We start from the raw sequence: 23160 nt of genomic DNA on the forward strand, positions 1-23160 counted from the left end.
AAACCTGGAAAGTTTTCATAAAAAAGGTAGCAGGTACATACCTAGCAGAATGAGTTGCCTATTTGGGCAATTTCTGGTCCCTCTTCCACCTGTTTTAAGGAACCTTGCCTTCCTTCTGGTTCCTTCCATCCACTAACCAAGGACAAGAAGCTTGATAAGCTTGGCTATTTTTGCCTTCATTTGGCACCACCTTATTTCAACACAGGTAAAAAAATGGTATCTTTCTTGAGAAACAGGAAAAGGACAAATGGTTTGACTGAAATTATTCACCATGAGCTCGAAGGAAGGATGTGATCTGCAGGATGGAAATACTTGGCTGCAGTGCTAGAGTTCTGACAAACCAGTGTTTCACTCCAATGAATGTCTGAGACCATGGGAAATGTCAAGGCCCCATAGTGACACAACACTCCTGGCCCTTCTGATAAAACATTCAAATAATTGACTAGCACAAAGAAATAATTATTGCTAAAATAAAATTAAATTAAATTAAGTTATTGTTGGGTTTTTTTTCTCATACAAGCTCTTCACAGTACAGAAACATCTACTTTTGCTTGGTGGGAATGTACCAAATGGCCAAAATGCAAATTATCTGCAAGCTGAATTTGTGTTAGTATTTCATCTGAAAAACTATATCAAAAGATTAATATTTAACTCCTACTCACTTTCAGGGGTTTCTGCTTATAATTCTTACCCTGCTGTATGAGGTGAGAATTCTTTGACGAAGATTGCTGTTAAGGTTTTAAGCTGATATATGTCTTGCTGCCATAGGATCCTGAAAAGACAGGCACAGTGATGTCAGGGGTGTACAACTTGTAGTTGTGAGCAGAAGGGAACCTGTGTACATCCATATTTACCAGAAATGTCTTTAAAGCCCTTTATTGAAAAGAAGTCAGTAAGAGGTGAGATTGATTGGATCCTCAGTTTGTGAGACCCAATTCTTCCTCTGTTAATGAACTTAATATTCTCACCTTCTGCTTTATTTTAACTCTGTCCACAACCCTGCCAAGGCACCTCAGCTGACATTAATTTAGATGTTTATGGCACATTGCTCTCTCTTTCCATCTAGTAGGATGGATTTCCAAGCTAAAAAGAATAGCACAGTGGTATCTTTTTCCCCCCGTGAATATTTTTGTTCTATATTCAAAGAACTGCAACATAAGTAAGAAAGTGGAGCCTAAAGCATCTGTGGCTGAGGAATGGGGGCAAGAGAAAAATATAATGGAGAGAGAATTCAAGAAAGAGAAAGTGCTTGTGTTGGCAAGACAGGCAGTTAGGCAGGGACAGAAATAAAGAGGAAACAAAACAGATGAAGGATTACAGAGTGAAAACTATTTGGGAATAGGATGTTGGGAGCGGTAAATAGGCTAGAACAATAGGGATGAACATTTACTGAATGTGAATAGAAATCACCATAAAGTTTCTACCATCTCCTAATAAAAATAGAGTAGCCTTGAGTCCTTGTGCTTTTATTAAAAATTCCAGCTGGAATACATAAAAAAGGCAGGAAAATTATTCTCAAGCCAGATAACTTTCAGATGAATGAGAATGTAGAGATTTGATGAGATTTTTTGAAGGCAAAAGATATTTGATGAACAAGACTGAAGAAAAGATGCACAAAGGAGGGGAGGAAGCAAAAGAAAAAAGAAATTGTAGAGGAAAAAGAGGGAAGATTTGAGCTATAATTAGCATTTGTCTGTTTGCAGGAAATAGATGATCTCTTACCCAAAGAGTTTTTCTGGTACAGCAAAGTGTCAGTCCTAACCCTGTTTTTGTTAGATGTCAGGTATTACTCTCCTTTTTGTTCTGGCAAGTGTACAAGTGCAGGATTAGGAGGTGAAATGTTTCTACAGTGTGCTCTGTTCAGAATGGGATTGGTACTGTTTAGTGGACAATGAGCTATACTGCAGCTGACAAAATACAGGTTTCCTGAACCAAATATATTCAGTTCAATGCATTTTCTTTGGTTATGATGGACAGTAATCTAGTGTGACATAAGGTTTCATTTTGCACGGCAGGCTGCATTGGTTCTGTGGTAAATGGAAGCTGTCCATTACAAAAAAATGCCATTATTCCTATAAAAGAGTGAACTGATTTGAAAAACGGAGAATTGGTTCAAGTCTGCAGCTTACCTGCACATGGAGCTTTCTACCCAACTCCCAGTACTGTACTTCTCCATTTGCTATGCATTCTCTCCCTATCTTGGTGAGACAGAATTTGAGAGCCAGAAATTCCCCTCTGTTGGGAATCGTTGCACACAATCTTTTGATTCCATATTTAGTGGACACTTACAATTTTTCTTGTAATGCTTTCGGGGAAGCTTTGCATGTTGATAAGAAGGCACTAGCAGTCCTAGTACATGTTTTTGTGTGCTTTCCACTTCAGTTCCCAGTTGTGTTTAGGTGAGAAGGAAAAGAATAGCATTTTGTTGTGGCTGAAGATTACAGTTCCTCCCAACCTGTGATTTTTCTTTATTTATAAAATGCTTTGGATTGAACAGACTCAGAATTACTGTAGGGCTTACTGGCACAAGTGAAGTGCAGATTGCTTTTCCCAGTCATGAATTTCAGTTAAAAACAAACAACTGATGAACACATTTCCCTAGAGACTGATTTAAATAGGGGTATTTCATTTGTATAGTTCCTAAATAATGTTTTCCTGCATGTTTAGAGATAAAAGAGTTTTTGCTTAAGATAGTTTTGAAAATAAGTTAGAGACTTTTTTTTTAGACTTTGATTTTTCCTTTTTCAGGGGGACTAAGTAGGAAAAGATTTATTGCAGTTGAGTCAAGGAAGAATTTTTATGGAAAAATTTTAAAAAATTCAAATTTTAACTAAACTAAAAGAAAATTAGGTAATATTTTGAGATTTCATCAAAACCATAAAATTTCCAGAAGTTGTAATGAAATATTATTTTGAAATACTTTTGAATGAAGTTTTGGACAAAATTGCAAGAGTAGTGCCATAATTGTACCATGTTTTACAAGGGGGTCTATTAGGAGATGAAACAGAAATTGTTAGCAAAGGCTCTTTCTGACCTTATTTACAGCCAGCATTAGATAAAGTGTTACTTAGTGGGCAAATTAGCCTGCCAGATATGAAAGAGACAAAAAGAAATGTGTCTTGGCGTGCTGGGGAGGATATAAGTATGGAGAAAGCAGAATCTATTATATTTGATAGCAATGGAATGTCGCCTGAAATGACCCTCCATTCTTTCCTATTGTTAACTTTTTCTCATGGAAAAAAAAAAAAGGCAAAAAAAAAAAAAATAGCCACAGCCAGTGAATTCTCTAATAGCAGCCGTCTGGATGGTAGAACAACAAACTGTTTGCATACATTATTACAGATTTCTGCTATCTTGTTTTGGTGCCCAACCAAAATTGAGGTTCCCCTGTGGCACTGTAAAAACATAGAGATTGTTCTCACCAGAAAGAGTTCCAGTTGACACTCGTGAGACACAGACAGAGAGGAGGGACCATGAGAAGTGGTTTGGCCAAGGTCATGGTATAGGTCAGTTTCATCAGCACCAGCAGAAAAACAGGACCCAGAAGTCTGTGTTTGTGTAAATAGGGGCATTTACCAGCATAATTATTCCCAGGGAAAAATGCCCATATGAGGCATTACGTGGGTATAACTCTGCTGTTGAGGATGCTGGTGCAATTACATCAGTAAACTTTCCCAGGCAGATGAGCCCCTGCTCATGGGCTTTAAGCAAAAATCCCGTTGCAAGGAGACCTTCTGCCAAAGAGTGTTGTTGGAAATCTAGCAAGAGGAAGGAAAGAAAAAACAAAACAAAACAGTCCTCACTTCAATTAGAGGAAAAGATAATTCCTTTCAAGTCGAGAGGCTCAGCTCCTGCTGGCCTTTGTTCTTAAGCTTACCCTTGCTGTAATTTCACAGAGTAACTTGAATAATGCCAGTTTGTTCTGTGATTACCCTCAGCTGGAGCACAAAATTAATATCTCACTAAGTAATTCAGTACATGATGGGTGAACATTTAGTCAAACATGCCCTAAAAAGCTAGGATTTTCAATGTTTGCTGGAACTCCTTCAGTGACAATTAATTGCCTGTGTTCGTATATGTTTATGAGCCTCAGTAAACAGGCAGCATATTTACATCTCCCCATTACCTTCAGAAATAAACTTCCTGAAGAGAAAAAAACTCATGTTCCCTGATTACAATCTAATTTTAAGTAAACAAGGGGTGGGGAAAATGACTAGTAAGCAGGACTTTGGAGGGAGGAAGGTGGGAGGTGAAGAATTCTCTCCCTCTGGAACCATACCACATCTAATGCTGGTAGTATTAAGTTAATATGCTGCAAGAGAGAAATGGCCTTGGCTAGTCCTGTTAATGTTTGCGGGGGTTTGTTTGCCTTTTTATCCTAAGAGTTTAGACTCAAGACCAGATGCAGTATTTACTAACTTGTGATGTGGAGTTGCTATGGAATATGCCACCTTTGAATGGCATGTCTTCTAACCTGTGCACAATCCTGGCATTTTCTGAAAGCTCTAAACTACTGCTGTGTGATCCTATGATATGCTACAGCCAGTATCTCTCTCCCATTTCTTCACATTGCCCTCACAGAAGTTGCACTGCTTTCTGTCCACATGAATCCCTTCCAGAACTGAAAGTACCAATCTTTTGCCCCATTGGTCTTATTTGCTGTGGCTTTTACCATGCACTGAGGGTTTGGGGGGCGACAGGAATCCCCCATTTTTTGTCCCAACTGGGGCATTGCCATTGACTGATCGTGTTACTTAATCCGCTTCCACATTGCAGGGTGAATTAACTCTTGCAAGGTGTTCAGAGATGTGTAGGAAACAGACTGTAGACAAAGACTAAGTATTATTTACTTTGGTTGTATCCATTAACATCTGCAGAAAGAAGACATTAGTGCATAATTTCAGTCTGTCTGTACTACGGACTGCTAGTTTCACTGGCTTGTGCTTGTAAGGGATTATATCAGGTGGAAAGCACAAACAATTTAGTGAATGTTCGTTGCTGTTCACTTTTAATCTAAAATTTTTCACTCTGGTGCTATACAAAGATGTCCTTTAGGACTGGGTGTTCAGGTAAAAGTATACTAATGGAAACCCCTAAGCCATAATGTAAAGACAGAAGATGATAAAGTGAAAAATAATGAAGTATAATGATAGATAGCAACTCTTTGCTATCGTCCAAAATCTTATCCATTAACTCTTTCAGATTTACTTTAAGGCCATCTGTAGCTCTGCCTAATTCTAGACTTTGTGCTGTTGTGATGGTTAGTGCTGAAGGTTGGAGAGCAAACCTGCTGGGTTTTTTCTTGCAGGCAGGGAAGGGGGGTGTGTGGGTAAAGCCACCTCCAATGGTGTTTGGTCTCTTATGAAAGAAAAGCACCTGAAAACAGTGGCATCCCCCAACTCAGAGAGGTTCTGTCAATCCTAGGCACTTAATGCTGTCATTGTTAAACTAAGTGTTTTGATCTTCTGTGTCTTTTTCACCTTCTCCGTGGCTATCACATGCTTTACTGATGGGTGCGCCAGGGTGTGTCCTTAGAAACTTGGTTAGCTTTCCTTAGGTAAATCAGCTCCATGAATGATCCATTAAATAGTAAAGTTCTGTGTTCATCAATAAAGTTTTAAGGTAGCTGGACTGAAGGAGCTGACAGATCTAAAAATAAAGTCCGTGCTCTTCTTGGAATCCATTGTAAACAAGCTGTCAAGTATCACTATGGTCTCCTTTGTAATAGCTTTAATGAGTAAATAAAGAGAATAAAAGTCGAGAGACAGGGTAAAAAATGTAAGCCAAATATAATTGTTCTTCTTTTTTTTTTTTAACCTATTATATTGTCTTAGGTGGTGGTATCTCTATTTCTCTAGTCCTGACTTAGAACATTTTGACATAATTTTGCCAGAGTTAAAACTTCTAGAATACACATGGCTGCTTTTCAAGAACAAGGAGCTAGAAAATGTTTGAATTGCTCCCTGACTCTGATATCTGACTTTAGAAGGTTTTAATTGGATAGGTAAGCTTATTTTAAAAAAATAGTGTATGTAGAATTGTATTTTATCAAATAAAAGCCTCTGAATTTTCTACTAGATATCTTCTTCTTTCTTTTAAATCAGTTTTTGTGAATGAAGAAATCTGCATTCTATGACAGGTAAAAATGCATCCAAACATATGTAATTTTTCTGTACTTCAGGCTGCCAGGAAAATGAGTCTCTTCTTTTTTTTTTTTTTCCCTTCTGTTGGTTAACTTCAAACTTCTTATCCACAGCTTTGGTTGTTGCAGGGTTAATATCCTTTGGTGCCTGTCTTTGAATGCACTTGGCTATCAAGTTTACAGATGATGTGTTCCCATTTATCTCATTTCATTTCTAAACTTTCCATTGAAGGGATCCTTACTGCTCACCTGGCTCTTGAATCTGCCCTCAGGTCAGTGACAGCAGTGGCAGCAGTGCCTTTGCAGATGCACTGGGATCTGGCTCACTCCCTGGGTTCCCGAGGCTGGGACTGGCTGGGGCTTCATCATGAGCCCTCCCATAGGAAGAAAAAAAAAGTTGTGAAGTTGCTCACTGTTGCTCACTGGGATCGAACAGCTTGTCTTTTCTTTTGAGGAACATTTATACTTAACACTCGGTAGGCAAACTGCTATTTCAGTTTGCAAGTGGATTCAGTTATTCAAATGCACAGGCCAGAAAATGAAGGGGATTCTATTTAAACAGTGTGCTCCCAAGTCACAGATGATCTTTTTGATGTCTGTATTTTGCAAATGGAAATTTTCCATTTTCCAGCACTAGCATTTGTTCAGAGGCTGTATGCTATCTAAATCTGCTTTTGTGGCTGTTCATTTGCATTTTTGCTATGGTATATTGCCTCCTGTCTTCTCCCCTTGGCCCCCCACTCTTTTATATTGAATTCCTATTTCTGCTGCCTCCACTCTGTCTTGCATCTCTGAAGGCTCAATCATGCAAGATGCTGAGCACTCAGAGCAAACAGCAGAGGCTGCTCAGCACCTGGTCAGGATTACAGGTGAAAAGGGAAAATCCAAAGCATCTGCATATTGAAGATTTTTGCTGAGAGCAGATGAAAGGTGGAGCTGTTCCCCACTCAGATAATAGTCCCACTTTTCCTGTAGCTTCCCACCTTTTCTCAGTTGCTAGAACTGCTGGAGCTACTAGCCAGTGCATCTGATGGGGAAGTGTGTGGAAATCTTGGGTTGGAATTTTATGGCGTGATTTAAAATACCCACAGTAATCAGATGATGTAGACAAAACAGCCCTTCCCAGATTTAAATTAATGACCATGGAAAACCTTGCATGTTCATGTATCTTTCTTGGTCCTAATGCAGAGTTTGCTACTTCCCTTAGTATTTATCTTTTATTTCACCCTGTGCACATAGGTTCTTTCTTCTCCCAAATCTGGTTACATCCACGTCTACAAGCAAACCGCTTAGCAAGAAAAACTGCGTTAATATCCTGAGGGAAAATTGAGAAGGTGAGGAGAGAAACACAACAACTTAATTCTGGCAGTTGAAAGAACAATCTGAAAGTTGTCTCGGCTCAAAGTATCACATATAGTCAAGTAATCACTATTCACTTCTGCAGATCCCAACCCTCAAAAAGTCTATTTCACCCTCAGGGAAAGCCGGGCGGGGGGAAGAAGAAAGTGTAAGCAAGAGTATCATGCACTACGATGAGAGGCAGCGTATTTAAAGCTGAGCAGTGATATAAACCGTGGGGCTGGGAGGCGGGGATTGCAGGCTTCTCCTCCCATTCTTATCTTTTTTCTAAATTCACTTCTCAGAAGAGAAGATGAATGAAAAAGAGGGAGTTTCGGAAGAGGGACCGCATGGTCCAGGCCAGGTTGGAATGATAATACTAAAGATAGGGAATGAAAATACTCAATAGTTTACCCAACCAGGCTCTTCTTCTGAGTCTGTTGGAAACTGGGGCAATGGTAGTGCTCCACAGGGCTCGTCCAGGTGTGCAAGGACCTGCTGAATGCCTGCACAGTGCTCTGGGAACAGAGCATTCGTTTTCCAAAAGTTTATCTCTTGCCACAGGAGGCAAATAGGTATGTGAGCAGGGTATGGTGTTCTCACTGCATGGCAGAGGGCTGGTACCTAAGTACCCACGATTATGAGTGCCTGGTGATGAAAGCACAGTGCATAGGTGGTATCATAAATCTGTGTATGGCTTCCCGCACTGCCCTTTTGGACTGGCTATGGGGCAGTTATGGGAATCCATAACAAAACCCTCTGCTTATGAGAACAGCAAACTGCCAGAGTAAAGCGTGATATTTCCATGTTCCTGTCATGTGCAAGCACGTGCCCACAAACCAAAACACAGCTGGCAAGTCTAATTTTAGCTCTACCAGCCTTGAGAAATGTCCCTTTAAAGACATTCTTTTTATAATTCCTTTTTTTTTTTTTTTTAAGCAATTTGGTTGATAATGCAGCAGCTGACAATCCCACTGCCATACTATGGATGATTTAAATAAAAACAAAAAGAAACTGCTGCCCCATATTTTTTTCCCCAAAAAATTTATAAATAGGCAAAACCACTGTAGAAAGGCCCAGCAATCTGATGACATGTTAAAGGAATAAGTTATTATAAAAAAAGAGAAACGCTAGGATTTGTGTACAAGAGGAAACATTTTGTTATTCACGCACTTTTTTTTCCTGATGATTTATAGCCCTGTTGTAAAACAGACTCTTCCTTCGAGTCTTTCGGAGGATAAATATTTGGGATGGCAGTGCTGACACAGGTCCTGCACGCCTGGGATCTGTGGCAGGTGTGGGGCTCTCGGCCGGACGCGGGGGCCACACCTGGCCCTCACCTGGGCCCGGGCTGCGGCAGCTGCGTGCGGGGGAGCCCGGCCGGGGGAAACGCAGCCGCGGGTAACTTTTGTGGCACCGTGGTATTTTCACACGTCTGGGGGAAGGCACCCGCTCGTCAGGCCGGCCGAATTTCCTCTTTACCCTCTTCCTCCATTTTGTTCCAACTTTAAATAAACCAAGTCTTATATAAGCGGTTTAACAAAGTATGTATTTAATATGTCTGGCCCGGGGTCGCCTCTCCGCGAAGTGCCGGATGACGGTGCGGAGTAGTTTTCTGAAGGGGGAGGACGGCGACCAGGCTCCGTCACCTTCCCCCTCCCATTTGTTAAAATACATATATATTTTTTTTTTTTTAATTAAAATCATATATATAAAGCCGCGTTTTGGGGCTGCTCTCCCCGCCCCGCGGCGTTAGCGTTTCCCGAGTCCCAGGGCCGCTTTCCGGAGCTGCCCGGTCCGGCGCGGGCGCGGAGCGGGCGGGGGCGCGGAGGCGGCCGCGCGGCCTGCGCCGACCTCCCGGGGGAGCGGCGCGCCGAGGTCCCTCCCACCGGCGGCGCGGCGCGGAGGGGGTTTGAATGAAAGACAGGACGAGCCCTGAACACCATGTCACTCCGTGAAGGAGGCAGCGGCAACTAGGCTGGGGAAGGCTCTTCCCTCCCCCCCCCTTTTTTTTTATTTTCTTTTTTTTTTCTTTATTTTTCTTTTCTTTTTATTTTTTCTTTTTTTTTTTCCTTTTTTTTTTTTTTATTTGGTTGGAAGGGGGGTGGGTGGGGAAGCGAGAGGGGAGGGCTCGAGAGCGGGGCGAGCCGAGGAGAGGACGAGGAGAGCGAGCGAGCGAGCGAGCAAGGAAGCAAGAGAGCGAGCGGCTCTGCGGAGATTTGGAGTTGCACTGTCTTCCCGGCTCCTCTCGCAGGACGCTTCCCTCCCGAGCCGGGCAGCGGGCACCGCCGGAGGCACGCTGCTGCCAGCGGGGGAGGCGGGCTGCTCCCCGCGGGCACCCGGGCACGGGGCTTCCACCCACGCACGCACCCACAGCCGCGCACACCCCTCCGCGCACACACACACAGACACACACGTATATGTTCGTGCGGGCGCGTTTTTGGCTGCGCTGGAAGTAGCGCGCGGTAGACGGCGAGGAAGTCTCGGCAGTCTCCTCTGTCGCCCGCGCTGTCAGGAATAGCGGCGTGAGAGGAAGAAAGGCCCTGGGGCACTACACCCTGCCAACGAGTTCCCCGCACCAGCCAGAAGGACTCCAGCTACATGGGCAAACGCCTGGACCAGCAGCCAATGTACCCTCAGTACACCTACTACTACCCCCACTATCTCCAAACCAAGGTAAGGGCTGGCGGGGCCGGGCGCCTGGCGGGGGATGGAGAGCGGAGCCGCGCGAATTGCGGGCTCGCCTCTTCTCTTTGGCGATTTTTCTGTCTCTTTCTCGGGTTTGGTATCGCACAGAGCCGAGCTGGTAGGCAGAAAGCAGACGTGAGAGAGGCAGGAAGGTTCTGTCTGCCCTCCCATTTATTTCTTTATTTCTTTTAATTTATTTTTTTTTCCCCAAGGGCTGCTGGCGTCGGCTAATTCCTTTTATTGTTTGGGGAGAACAGTGCGGTTAACGCTATCGTAACAGCGGGCAGGTAGTGTGTTTGTTATAGCATGCGATAAAGATTGCTCTGGACAGCATCGGATATAAAACACTTTTGGTGGATTTTACAGTGATCTCTACGGTTTATTCACAGCTTAAAAGCATTTTGCTGTTAGAAAAGCCGTCTGTGGCAACTCAAACTTTTAATCAGCTGAGGAGGAGATGCTGTGGAGCTCGGAGGAGAGCTCGGAGCTAACCGTCTGTAAACCTGGTGGAGTTTGTTTCAGTGCATTGCACTGGTTTTAATATTTCATTAAATATTGAGGATGATATGGCTGTACTCTGTTGCATTTAAAAAGGTCTAGGAAAAGAGGCTAACTACTTTTGGAGAGTGTATCCAAGCGCGGACGCTTCCGTTTTCTTTCTTCTTTTCTTAATAATTTTTAAAATGCCAGCAGACTGGAAAGCAGGCCGGCCTCTCCTAGAGAGGCTGGGTGAAGTCTATGCTACCTGGCCATGAGTTAGTTAATTAAAGCCTTATTTTTATAATGCCATTGTATAATAGTCTGCTCTCTGAAAAGATTTCCTGTGACCAAAGGACAGTAACAAAAGAAAGCCCTAAACCGAAAGTTTGCAAACCCTGTCAGGACACTGTATTTGGAGGGAAGAAAAAGGAAAAAATGCACACTGCACGAGGTGAAGTGTGACCTCACAGCCACAGATTAACAGTTTCAGTAAATAACCGAACATCCTTTAGGAGGGAAAAGCCAAGGCAGGGCACGCACACGTGCTTATGGTACTGCGTGCAAATATACACATTGTGCTCCTGTGGCAAATTTAACACATGGGACATTTGATGTGTGCAACTGTGTGTGGTGAAGTGCCACAAGGGAGGCTGACTTCTCCAGACTTTTGGTTTGAAGCATGTTGATCTGGCTGCGGTTGGGAAAGGATAAGTTATATTCCTTGTTAATAAAAATTACTTTCCCGTTAACGTTTATAGCCTGACTACTGCATTATATAAATTAACTAATTGTAAAAACTGTGATTCAGGCTGGTTGGAGTTGTGATGACACCAGAAGCACTCAGTATGATTACAGCCTTGTAATTCATGGCAGGGTTACCTCTCACTTTTTTGCTCTGCTGTTTCTTTCACTGCATCATGCAGATATTTTTTCGGTATAAAATTCATCCTTTTTTAAATTTTGTATTTTGGCGTGAAATTTATAATTTCTCCACCCCTTCCTTTCAAGGTCAATCCAAATAGCATTTTACCTTTGTGACCATTTAGTGTGTAATGTTGCTGTTGCAGCAGCAGCCCGTCACTAGCTTGACTGCAATATTGCCTATAGCTTTAACTGTTTGGGGGATTGGGGGATGCAGGCTGATGCTATTCCTCAAAACCTGGCAAGCCAAGGACATGAAACAATTGATAGTGTTTTTTTGAAAGAACAATAGCCTCGAGTATTAGAGGAGAAATATTGGACATTCCATCCCTTTTACTCACGTAGCTTACATTTTGCCAGTTGTCCTTTTTCTTTCTTTTTTTCTTCATTTTTTAAACTTTGTAAAATAAGCTTTTTTGAGAAAATTAGCCTTATATTTGGGCTTAAAGTAGAAAAATAGCTTTTCTGTACCATGACTCTTTTTTTTTAACCCCTTGCTTTAAAAAACAACTTAAATGCATTTTTATAGCCGGTGTATAAAATTATCAACCCTGTGAAAAGTCATGTGCATCAGTCTTGGCACACTTGCACTATTACAATAAGGACAGGTAAAATTTCAAATTGGTGATACATTTTATATGCCTTTATTTTTTCTCCTTTTCTTTTGTCCACAGTTAAGGGCGTACATAAGCTCTAAATAATAAACACACGTACACGTGCGCGTGTATATATATATGTATGTATATTTGTGTGTATACACAGATTCAAGTATTTCTCTTCTGTAGACTATAGGACTTTAAAGTAGTGCAGACAGGCAGCATCTGGATTTTGTTACCTTAAAGCTAGCCATCAGCTTCTGGGACGTTTTAAAGCAGTTAGATCCATTGTATGTCTAAAGCTAATAGTTGGGTAATCAAATAATCTTGTGGTGGAGAGCTGTATCTTTTATCATCCCTATTGGAGCAACACATATAAATAAACCTTTGTACGATTCCAGCCGGCCTGAGAACTTCAGCTTCTTATTTTCCAAAAACTGCTCTTTGTACCAAGCATGGTAGGATTCAGCTCTACAGAAAGAATGCGTTTTTATGCTCATAGTCATGCATACTGGGGGTGGGGGGTGCACATTCATTTGTAATTAAGAAAGAAATTCTAGGCTTTCTTATGGCATGGTACAGCTTCTGGAATTCAGAGCAGCAGCGTGTTCAACAGGCAAAGTTTGGGAATTCATGTTCCCCAGTGTGTTTGGGTGAAGTGCTGCTTTTGCTTTGCTTCTTTGGTGAAGTTGCCTTGGCTCTCCTTCGAGAAGTACCGCATTACTGTACATCACGTCCCTCTCATGGGGGAGCTCGGAGCTGCGCAGCGTTCCAGGCTACAGACTCTGTGTGTGTGTGTCTTCTAACGTGGCTAGCACGTTGTTGTGCAGAAAGGGTGTAAATGAATAGCTATATGGGTAATGGGATTATAAATAGAAAAAATGGATTCCATATGTTTGTCTGATTGCTTTAACTTTTTAAGAGTTTTGTGGCCATTTGTGGAACACAAAGCATGCATTCGTTCCATTTATTTGTGCTCCTTCATTATCAAATGCCACCACTGAAGCTAAAACTTTAATTTCAGGTTTAGGAAAAGCCATTGTCATCCAAAAAAGAGAAGAAGGGGAGGGTGCCAGTCCTTATGAGACAATTGCAAGGAATTTAATATGTCTCTTAAGGACAAGTGCTGAGTTTGAGGCAAGACATAACCTTATTTCTGTTTTCGTGTGAGGCTGTCTGACAACTTCAGTTTGAACGTACAGTTTTGGAACTTTTTTAGGCAGATGCTGAGAGTATGGCGAGAGTCCAATTGTCCTAGGAGTGGAGTTTATTTCAGAGTAAGTGTTTCTGGTTACTGCTGTAAGCGAAGCATAGTCTTGTGTTCTTGTTGCAAAAAATATTGCAGGGAAGTGGTTCAGCTCATGTATATCTGATGAGAATCTGTGGTACTTTTTCATTTTATTTTGAGATGTTAAGAGAATTTCCTTAGCTGCATCCTTGCTGATGGTGTAATAACTGGTTTAGAGGAGTATGTTGCAAATTGTCACGTAGAATGTTAATGATGCCAAATCTTGCATTATGGTCTGAATTTCTTTCTTTTGTTTCTTGCTTGCCAAAGCAAATTCTTTTCTCTTTGCCATTTAGCACAGAAGAAAACAAAAATAAGCACTATGAAATATCATGTAATGAGAAAAAGGGGAGAAAAATGTTAACTCTGAATATATTTGAAAGAGACTCCTTGATTTAGTAGGTGATGTATTTTATCTTCGTCCTCTGCAGCTTATGATTAGACCTCTTGCTGGGGTCAGCTTTCTTTGCAAACAGTCTAGTGAAAAAACCTGAATCACTTGGGTAGAAAGGAGGAGGTTCCACAGTTACCTGTCGGCAGGAATTGTTTGGTTTACGATCTCTCTACCTGCACTTGGGGTAAAATATGCCAGTTAAGCAGCTATTTCCGTGCGGTTTGCTTTCATGCATTCTCCAGATATTTCCTACTTATTAGTCATGGTTTGGGTCTGGTAGTTTAACTCTCGTGGTGTTGACTCTGTAACCCAGTCAGATGGCAGAAACACCCCAAAATGAGAGGCAGTGTTTACAGTACCCTCTGTACCTCTTCATCTCTGTATGCCTGATGCATGCATGTACACGTGCAAAAGGAAGAAGTGTGGTTTCCCAACACCTGCCTGAATAAAACCTCATCTCTGTGGCTGTGAAAGGGATGCAGACTAACCTGCAAGCAAGATGGCCTAATGAGCCTGTTTCTGAAATGACAGATACATGCCCCAGCTGAGTGAAAAACAATTCGGGAGTTCAAACAGGTGTACTCAGAAGAGTTTAAGTTTGATATAGTGATTTTATGGGCATACACTTAGGTGTGTGTTTTCTCTCCTTTTTTTACATTTTTAGGACATCTTTTGGCATTGTGGAATTGAGGACTTCCTTCAGTTGTGTGGCATGAGAATACCTTCCTCCTTGCTCCATCAGGCTCTTTGAGAAAGTGTGAATTTGGAATTGGTGCAAAGCTCTTGCCTCTCTTCACCTCTTACCTACCAATCCCGTGCTCTTTAGCCACTCACGTTTCTGTTTAGCGGGTTTACGGCATTCCCCACTTTTGGCCATCTGGCCATACAGAAGGCCTTGAGGAAAGCGTTCCAGATACGGAGATGCCTGACAGGGCTTCTCTGGCTGGTAGTGTTCAGATTGTGTTTGGTGCCTGGTGTGAAGCAGGGGTCAGGTGTAAGGAGTAATTCATCAACCACACACTGATTTCAGGCTGCATTTCCAACCATCTGCAGCTTGGATCGCTGCCAGAGCTCAAAAGTCTAGCTGGAGCCCATGTGATCATGCCAAAGTAAAGGCAAACACTTGCAAATAGAGAAATGCATTTCTAGGAATGAAGTTGGTTCGCACTTAGCCCTGTTTGATTCAGTATGTCACAGCATGTTTTAAATGCCTCAGAGAGCTGCCCAAAAGGAACACAAATTCATTTAAATGCCATTTAAAAGTATTTCAGCCTGGCTATGATTTTGATGGTAATATTAATATCTAGCTCTAGTATTTGCCAATTGGCTTAAACAATAAGGAAGATAAAAGTGTTCCTCTGAAAAATGAAGGAATATATGAACTCATTTGCTTTCTGTTTGTCCTTGCATTCCTGGATAAAAATACTTTTGTTGTTTTAAGGGACATGATGATATATATTGTTAAAATGGTGTTAAATTTCCTGATTGATCTTCCTTCCATGTTGCCTCAATGGAAGTCTGTTTAAATTAAAAACTAACCAATCCACAAATACCCACAAATGAAACCACCAAATTAAAAAGAAAACAAAAAACAAACCAACAAACAAAAAAACCCAGACCAAACCTGTGGAAAAAGAACATTCAAATTTTTACTATTTCACTTACATATTATGATATTCTATGACTGTTTATTTTGCAAGCAGATATGTTATTTCTGTAATAAAAGAGGGAAGCTGCAAGTATTTGCCAGATGAGGCTACAAAGGTCTTGCTGTGGCGAGTGTGTTAATAGTTATAATTTAGAATGCCTTTTACAAGGTGCCCTTTCAAAATAAAGTGCAGTGGTTCAGAAATGAACTGGTTTGGTTTTTAATGCATGAAGTCCTTTCAAAGAAAGCATGATGGTATGCTTGCACTTTAATTCAAGTATCTTGGTAAAAATCATCAGACTGTCAGTTCTTAAATTTCCATGAATTAAAAAACAGATAAGAAAGGCTGCATTTCAAGTAGGATGTCTGAGTTCATTTCAGGTCTTGCTGTGAGTAGTCTGTATAGTATTCCCTTTGCATGTAATTGTAAGCAGTGTTTTCAAATGAAATTTAATTTTCATTTATTTATTTATTTATTTATTTATTTATTTATTTATTTAGGGGTGGGAAGTAAATTTTCCACTATCTATACTCCAGGCAGGGACTGAGTTTGCTCGCAAACAATGACATTCTGGACTGTCCAGGAAGAGGACCAGACTTTTTAAAAACACAAATAGTCTAATTGTATTTTTTCCTTGAAGTAAAGAATTTTAGTGCTAGAAATTTTATGTAGAGGAAAATAGTTAATATGGCTCAAGAATTTGCTTCCAGTGCTGCATTAAAATTGTGTTTTGTAACAGTCTCATCAGCTACAGCTGTATGTGATTAAATAGTGTAATATCAAAAGCATGTGTGAATGAGAGCTTTTATGATATAGTTGTTCCATACCAAAGACTGCAGATGGGCCGAGAAGGGAGACAGAGAACAGTGATTTACTCAGATATTGTCAGAGCCTATACTGCGAGTATTCCTGTTTTGCAATTGCTTTCCCACTCATATGGGCAAGATCGAGTAACAAAGGGAAGGTTAGAAGTAAAGAGTTTTACAAAGAGAGCTATTCTAAACAAGCAGGTATCAGCCCAAGGATGGTGTCTACTGATGCAGAATGATGTACCAATATTTTAAGTAGAGATTTAACAATAATATTATTGAATAGAAGTTATAGTGAGTGGGATCTGCTCTGCTACCTTTGAAAAAATCAATTAAAAAGATTCAGTTGTCTTCAGCAAGACAGAATCAGGCCCACAAAGCACATACCTATCACCATGGCAAAACCAGGACAGCTAAACAATATGCAGGTTAAAAAACAAACAAACAAACAACCAAACAACAGTCAGAAAACAAATAAAAACAGTAAATCAAAATGATCCTATTTTGTGCAAGGAGCTGAGGACATAGCTCATCTGCTACTTAACAGCATTTTGTGTTTGCTGTGGCTATAATTTCTATTATTTCTATTTTATAATTTCTATTTTATAATTTCTATTATTTAACATTATTTCTTGTGATTTATAATTTTAGAGAATGAGCAGCATAAACCAGATGCTTTGTCTTTCTGTCTGTTTCTCTCTCTGCCAGTTCAGATACGATTTATACAGAGGGGAAGTCTAATTGCCATAGGAGATGTCTCACATGGAGCCCAGTGCCTATAATGAAGATTAACAATTTCAGTAAGAGGCTAAATGCGCTTAATCCACAAAAAAGTATCAGAGAACTGTATTTGCTTTCAGTTATGTAATTCTTAAGATAAAAATACTGTGTAGCCTCTTTGAAATTTGAAACAAATCAGTTTACTGTGTCGGTGTTTTCTGAAGATACAGTGTTTCTAAATGGAGAATTTAAGCAGAGGTTGCTTGTCCTATCTGTAGCTGCAGATTGAAAGTTCCTGTTGAATTCCTCAGGCATACTGGTTTTTTATATTTTGTTGGTTTATAGCAAAGTCTAATCTAGAAGTTTTTTATTAGCTGAAAGACTTCAGGTCTGACATTGCCAAATAAGAGAAAAAGATTATTTTTCCTGCTTTTTTGGATGGCAAGACTTCTTTTCTTCCCCCTTCCTGGCTTCTTTCTTTCTTATTTATCTTGTTTGTTTTTGGGCTTGCTTGCAACCATGGTGGAAATAAATTGCTTATTTGTTGTAAAGTTAACTTCAGTATCAAATGTGATAGTTTATTAAAAAGTAAATATTTACATTTTTAAGTGCTTCATTTGTGGTATATTTATGCAGATGAAATTGTTTGGACAGATTTTCTATGAGGGTTCCTCTGTTAATTGTATTGACTTCATTCAGATGCAAATGAATGAAATAAACCACCTGATCATAGATCATAGTAGATCATAGTAGGAAGCCAGAAGATGCATAAGACTGCATGTTTACAATGTAAAGCACTCTGATATTTTGTTCCTTGTTGGTGTCTTCCTGACACATGTTTTATGGTTAGTACCATGTGGTTGATGATGATTTATGTGCTGTCATGTTGTGGAAGTGATGTCACTCCTGTGTGGTTCAAATTCATTCAAGAAGATAAGTTGTTGAACAGATTTGTGTTCTCCCCTCCCCAAGTATAAATCAACCAGCAGGTTTTTTTATTCTGTGAGTTTGCATTCATAGACTTAATCCTGAAGCTGTGCTTAAATACTCTGCTGCAGAATGTGGCATAGTAGAGAGGGAAAGTCTTACTGGTGGACCAACATGGTATTGTTGTATTTAACTGATTGCTCATTTGGCTTCTGTTCCACTCCCTTCCCTACCCACTTTCACAGCCCTTCCTCTGCCCAGCTATATTTAGAGACCAGCCAGGCTGAGCCATTCAGAGTTCAGCCTGGATGCTGTGCAGGAGCCTGACCTTTCCTCCTGCCGGTGGGAGACAGCAGGGCTGGATCAGCCATCAAGTCTCGTTCGTGTGTCTTGCCTGCGAGAGACTCTGGTTATTTGGAACAACATCTGATGCAGTCTGGTTGCCTTCCCTGTTGAGCATCTGACCACATTTGTGCCAGGGTTACGGGAGGGTGAAAGGCAGACTGAAGATGCAGTGGGTAGGGCAGAGAGCTGGTTTGGATGTGCAGTCCCAGAGCTGGCAAAACCTTGCAGTGCTGCATTGGTGACTTGTGAGATGAAGGGACATTAGGGAACTTCAGATGGAGGCGTTTCACCAGAGGATGAAATAAGGGAGCCTGGTGTACCGCTACATCACAAAAGGTTTTCAAAGCTAGGTATCCATAGTTACAACAGGAGAGTTAAAATCTGGATTTCAGGGACTCACCTGGTGTAATGTCCTCCTTCCCTTTAAAGAAGAAAGTGTTTGGCAGTTCTTAAAGCTGGAATGATGTGCTTGTGTGAATTCCCCGATGCTCAGGGAGCTGCCTGTTTAAAGTTTGCTCTATTTTCCCCTCTTGCTCTGATTTTTCTGTGGAAAAAAATGGCATTGCAATTCTTAGCCATATAAGGGACTTGTTAGTTTCTTTATGTGGTTGGGAATTGTTTCTTCTTTTGGTCTTCAAAGGCTGTTGCTGCTGAGTATGCTTTAAAGAGAAGGAACTACTTGCTTAGACAAAGGCACAATCCTTATTTCTTCTCTTTCTCACTTCTCTCTGACCTTTTATTGGGGGACATGCATATAAATAAATTCTGCTTTTGGAGTCGTGCAAGTTGATGGATACTCTTACAAAGAGAGAAGCATAATGGGAAATGCAGTCTTCATTTCTGTTCTCTCATTTTGTAGTGATGAATTTGGTTTGGTGCCAGTTAGTAAGTACATGACCTTTTCCCTACATCTTTTGATTCACGACAGGGAGTGTCAGAGCCGTGTTAGTGATCTCTTGTTACAGCTTTTAACAAACTATGAAATATTAAAAATGAATTAGGTCACTTGGAGTTTGGCTAGCATGTCAGTGATGCAGGGTGGCAATTTCATATTAACGAAGCGTAACACACAGCTTAAAATACAAAATTCAAATTTTTGTGAACACAGACAGCAGGGACGTATTGCTTTTAAGTCAGGCCATTTTTATCTTGAAAATGTAATCCTGTAAAGACAAACCAAACAAGATATTTTGCAAAGATGGTGTTATCGGCCACATTCGTTTAGTGTTCATTCCAGAAAATCGTATCAGCCTCAGCCTAATTGGAACTAAGTTTTTCTGTGTATTTACTTTAAGATCAGAACTGCCAACAAGATTTCTTTTAGTATCAGCTGAGATGTGTCTACACAGCTGTCAATGTTCTGCTTAGCTGCTATACACAACCCGATAATCTGCCACATGTAACTGAACGGTGCAATATACACTCGTTTGGTGTGCAAATGACACTTCTGGAATTGTTTAGTGGAAGGGAGACTGGTGATAAAAATGTGCTGTGAACAGTACAATGGATAAGGTAAAAAACAGGACTGATAGCTCTTAGAAAAGCCTCTGCCTGGTTTTGCATTCATGAAAACTACCTTTAATACCACTCTATACCTGCAAGACATCAGAAAAAAGTCAGAGGCACTGCAGTCCTTCAGATGTTTGACAAAGCGTGCAGCAGGACTTGGTAAATTGAAAGCTTTACCTAGGCTGTATTAAGATGACGTTTACTGTGTCAATGTGGAGCTGCACTAAGTGTACTGTTAAACAATTCTTCATGAAAACAAGCATAAAGCAGGCATATTGCTGTGGCCTTTAGCAAAGCAGCTGGGAACTTTCTGCCTGGGGGAGCATCGCACTCATTGCATTTCATGTTTGTGCTCTTTGTGTCTCTTTGGAGCTTTTGCCTCCTAAAGAAACTCATGGGTTGGTCCAAATATTTCCATGTCCTTCTTAATGTTGCTTTTACTGTGAGTGTCAGCTGGTGGTGCAAGATGGTATGATAATAATAAAGCTGGCTGATGTATGGTGACTCCACGATGACAATAGTAGTACACGCTGATCAATGATGTGTCTGCCATTGCCTCACAGATACAGGTGTGCAATGCATTGAGTTGTCTTGAATTTTGAGATTATGGATATAATCCCTGTCTCTAGGAACAGCTGTGAGAAAGATGTAGACTCCTGGCCCACCAGGAAATACTTGTTATCTGTGTGATTTAGAAGCCTTGCCGGCCACTCAGTTTCTGCTTTATATCTCTGCCATTTTATGAAATCACTGTAATTGTATACAGTTGTCCCTGTGCAACATGCAATTTCCTCTAGTTTGAAAAGCTTTCAGCTTAAGATTGTCTAAACTTAATAGCATAAACATTAATTTACTGTGTTAGATGGGTTATTGGGTGTTTTTAGCATGCATAAGTCTGGCAGTAATTGTGCTGGACAGAAAAAAATAAGTTTTGTTTCCTTCACTGTCTGCCCTGCTTTGACTTAAATGGATCCCTGGTGATGGTAATACTTAGCATGTAGCAGGGATTTCAATTTTCAGTGGGCTGTATAAACATTAACTAATCTTCATAGCCCATTCTGAGAGGTGCCTTAAACACCTTATTTGTTCGTGCAATGGCTGCATGCAAATAATGACCTCAGAAGCCTGTACTGGATTATCAAGAGTTGGGGAATAGACTTGTGTAGCATCCACACCTTCTCTCTTTGGGCAGAATCTGGAAGTGAGGAATGCTGTTGCTGCTTTATGAGAAAATATGGTGCGTGAGTGGTCTAAGACTGAAGAAAAAGCTGGAAAAATAATGGGAAAGCATTGTTAGGAGGGGACATTCTCATCTATAGTTACCCAGGAATGCTGAGTGCCCGCAGCTTTAGCTGATGGAGTTCTCACAGACATTTGACACTAAACCCCATGTGACTCATGGCATTACAAGGCGCTTTGCAAGACCACTTACGTGAGGCAAGTGGCTGAACCTGCCTGCTGGTTCAACATTACACCTTCCTCTTGAGCCTTTCTTCTGCCAGTGAAGAGGACAAATGGAGCAGGGTGAGAGGATGGACTTTCTGGAGGAGAGGAAATCCCTGTTGTGTCCCCTCTGTTGGGGAAGGAGGTTGACTGCAGTCCTGCTAAGGTGGCTGAAAAAGATCTTTGAGGTGGTTGGGCAGTGCTGTGAGGGGCAGATCAGGGCCCAGCTTGCAGTGTTTTAGAAATTTGAACAGTGCTTGGCCCAAAAGTTTTCAGGAGACAAAAACTTAGCAGACACCTGGAAAAGGATGCAAAGGACTTCCTCATTCTTCCAAGGAGAAGAGAAAAACGCTTTCAAACAATGCATGTGCACAGCCCCCAGTCCTGCTGGCCTTTGCCAGCTTTGTCAGGCACTGATGGGAAGGTTATAGAAGAACAACTGTCACAATTCCATCAGCATTGTGTAAGGAAACTGGTCTGTGTTTGAGTCCTTCAGGTTAATATTTCAAATCTACAGTACCCTGTTAGTCACCAAGGCAATAGCAAAGAAGTTTTTTATGGGTGGGTGTTAGCTAAGTAGTAGTTGATAGATACAGAATTCTCACAGCCAACTGGCCTTGGTTTTCTCATGCCTGACATTGTGTGCCTTGCCAGTGCTTATTTTAGATTTTCTGTTGTCATTACTCTTTTTATTCCTCTCACCTTGGTTTGTAACAGTATCATATTTGCTTCCCTCTCTGTTTTGTTGGAAATAGTTGCATTTTTAAAAATCACAGCTTGTTTAGCTCAAAGGTACTTCATGGATGGGAGAGAAATGATGATATTCTTGGTGTTGATAACTTCTTGTGTCCCAAGGGTTTTGTTTTAAATATATGAAAACACTGCAAACAAGTGTTGATTATTGGTGTTTTAAAACTGAACAAGGAACTGTGCCAATGGCCACACAGATGTAGATTGTGATTTTACAATGTGTGTTGAGGAATGAAGTAGGACTGCCATGCTCCAGCAACAGCCGATGAAGTAGGCGTTTATGCTTCATCTCTCCTGGTCTTTTAGCACAGGAGTAAATTATTAGTTGTTTATTATTTCTTAACCTTCAGTGGGTGACTTCCTTTCTGCACTAGTCAGCTATTTTGAGGTAGAGATAGGTGGATTTTATTTCCCTCCTCCTCTTTCCCACATTCTCATTTGCTCTCAGGATAGATTGTCAGGTAAGTTCATGCCTTCTTTTTTACCAGCCTGAGGGTCAAAGAGGTGATCTGAAGCTTAGGTGACAAGGACAGACCTTGAAAAAGCTGAGGCATAAGGGTGTCATTACCATGACATGAATGTAAGGAAAGCCAGAAGCCTTATTTCTATTCAACAATTTGTCTATCATTTGTGATTTAGCAAATCTACTTCTTTACCAATGTCTTTGTTTTGATCCCTGCCCTCCCCCTCTTTTCGTTTTCTTCTTAGCCTTATAAGAACTCTCCTGGTTCTCATTTTTCTTTCACCTAATTCTAAGATGTATGCCGTGGTGTTTGTTCTACCATCTGACCATCAAAACTTTTTTGTTATATATAGATATTGCTGTTGTATTTCCTAAGCTAGTAATATTCTTCCCTTTTTTTTTTTAATGGTATTTTACTATTTGCCGTCTGCTTCTGACTGTGCAGTTAGGTTGTGCTGAACTGCATACAAAGGCAGGGTAAGAGACAGTCCCTGCCTGCACGAGTTTATGAGCAATGTAAATAAGGCAGCCTCACAAAGGTGGCCAGGAGCAGCAAAGGAGAGAAGTTAAATGCCTGGTAGATTTCACTGCAAAGCAGTGCCAGGACCTGGATGGTAGATGGCAAGCAGTGTTTACTGTTTACCCATATACTGTATGCTACTCCTTCACCTTGGGAATGAGTCACTCTGCCTTCCCAG

General features: G+C 41.0%; 1 protein-coding gene across 6 annotated transcripts in view; it reads left to right on the forward strand.

The window, feature by feature from the left end:
- The window catches only part of RBMS3 (RNA binding motif single stranded interacting protein 3), a 707113-nt gene that overhangs the window by 251710 nt on the left and 432243 nt on the right, over positions 1–23160 (forward strand). For 2 of the 6 annotated variants that reach the window (XM_071429415.1, XM_071429416.1), the window contains exon 1: positions 9455–10156. The exons of the other annotated variants lie outside the window; for them this stretch is intronic. In XM_071429415.1, the coding sequence (XP_071285516.1) occupies positions 10082–10156 (75 nt within the window). In that variant the 5' untranslated portion in view covers positions 9455–10081. Of the gene's footprint in view, positions 1–9454; positions 10157–23160 lie in introns of those variants that run through there. 6 annotated transcript variants of the gene reach the window in all.

This window comes from Agelaius tricolor, unplaced genomic scaffold (assembly GCF_023055355.1).
Source record: "Agelaius tricolor isolate 1412-34295 unplaced genomic scaffold, bAgeTri1.0.p SCAF_6, whole genome shotgun sequence".
Taxonomy (NCBI): Eukaryota; Metazoa; Chordata; class Aves; order Passeriformes; family Icteridae; genus Agelaius; species Agelaius tricolor.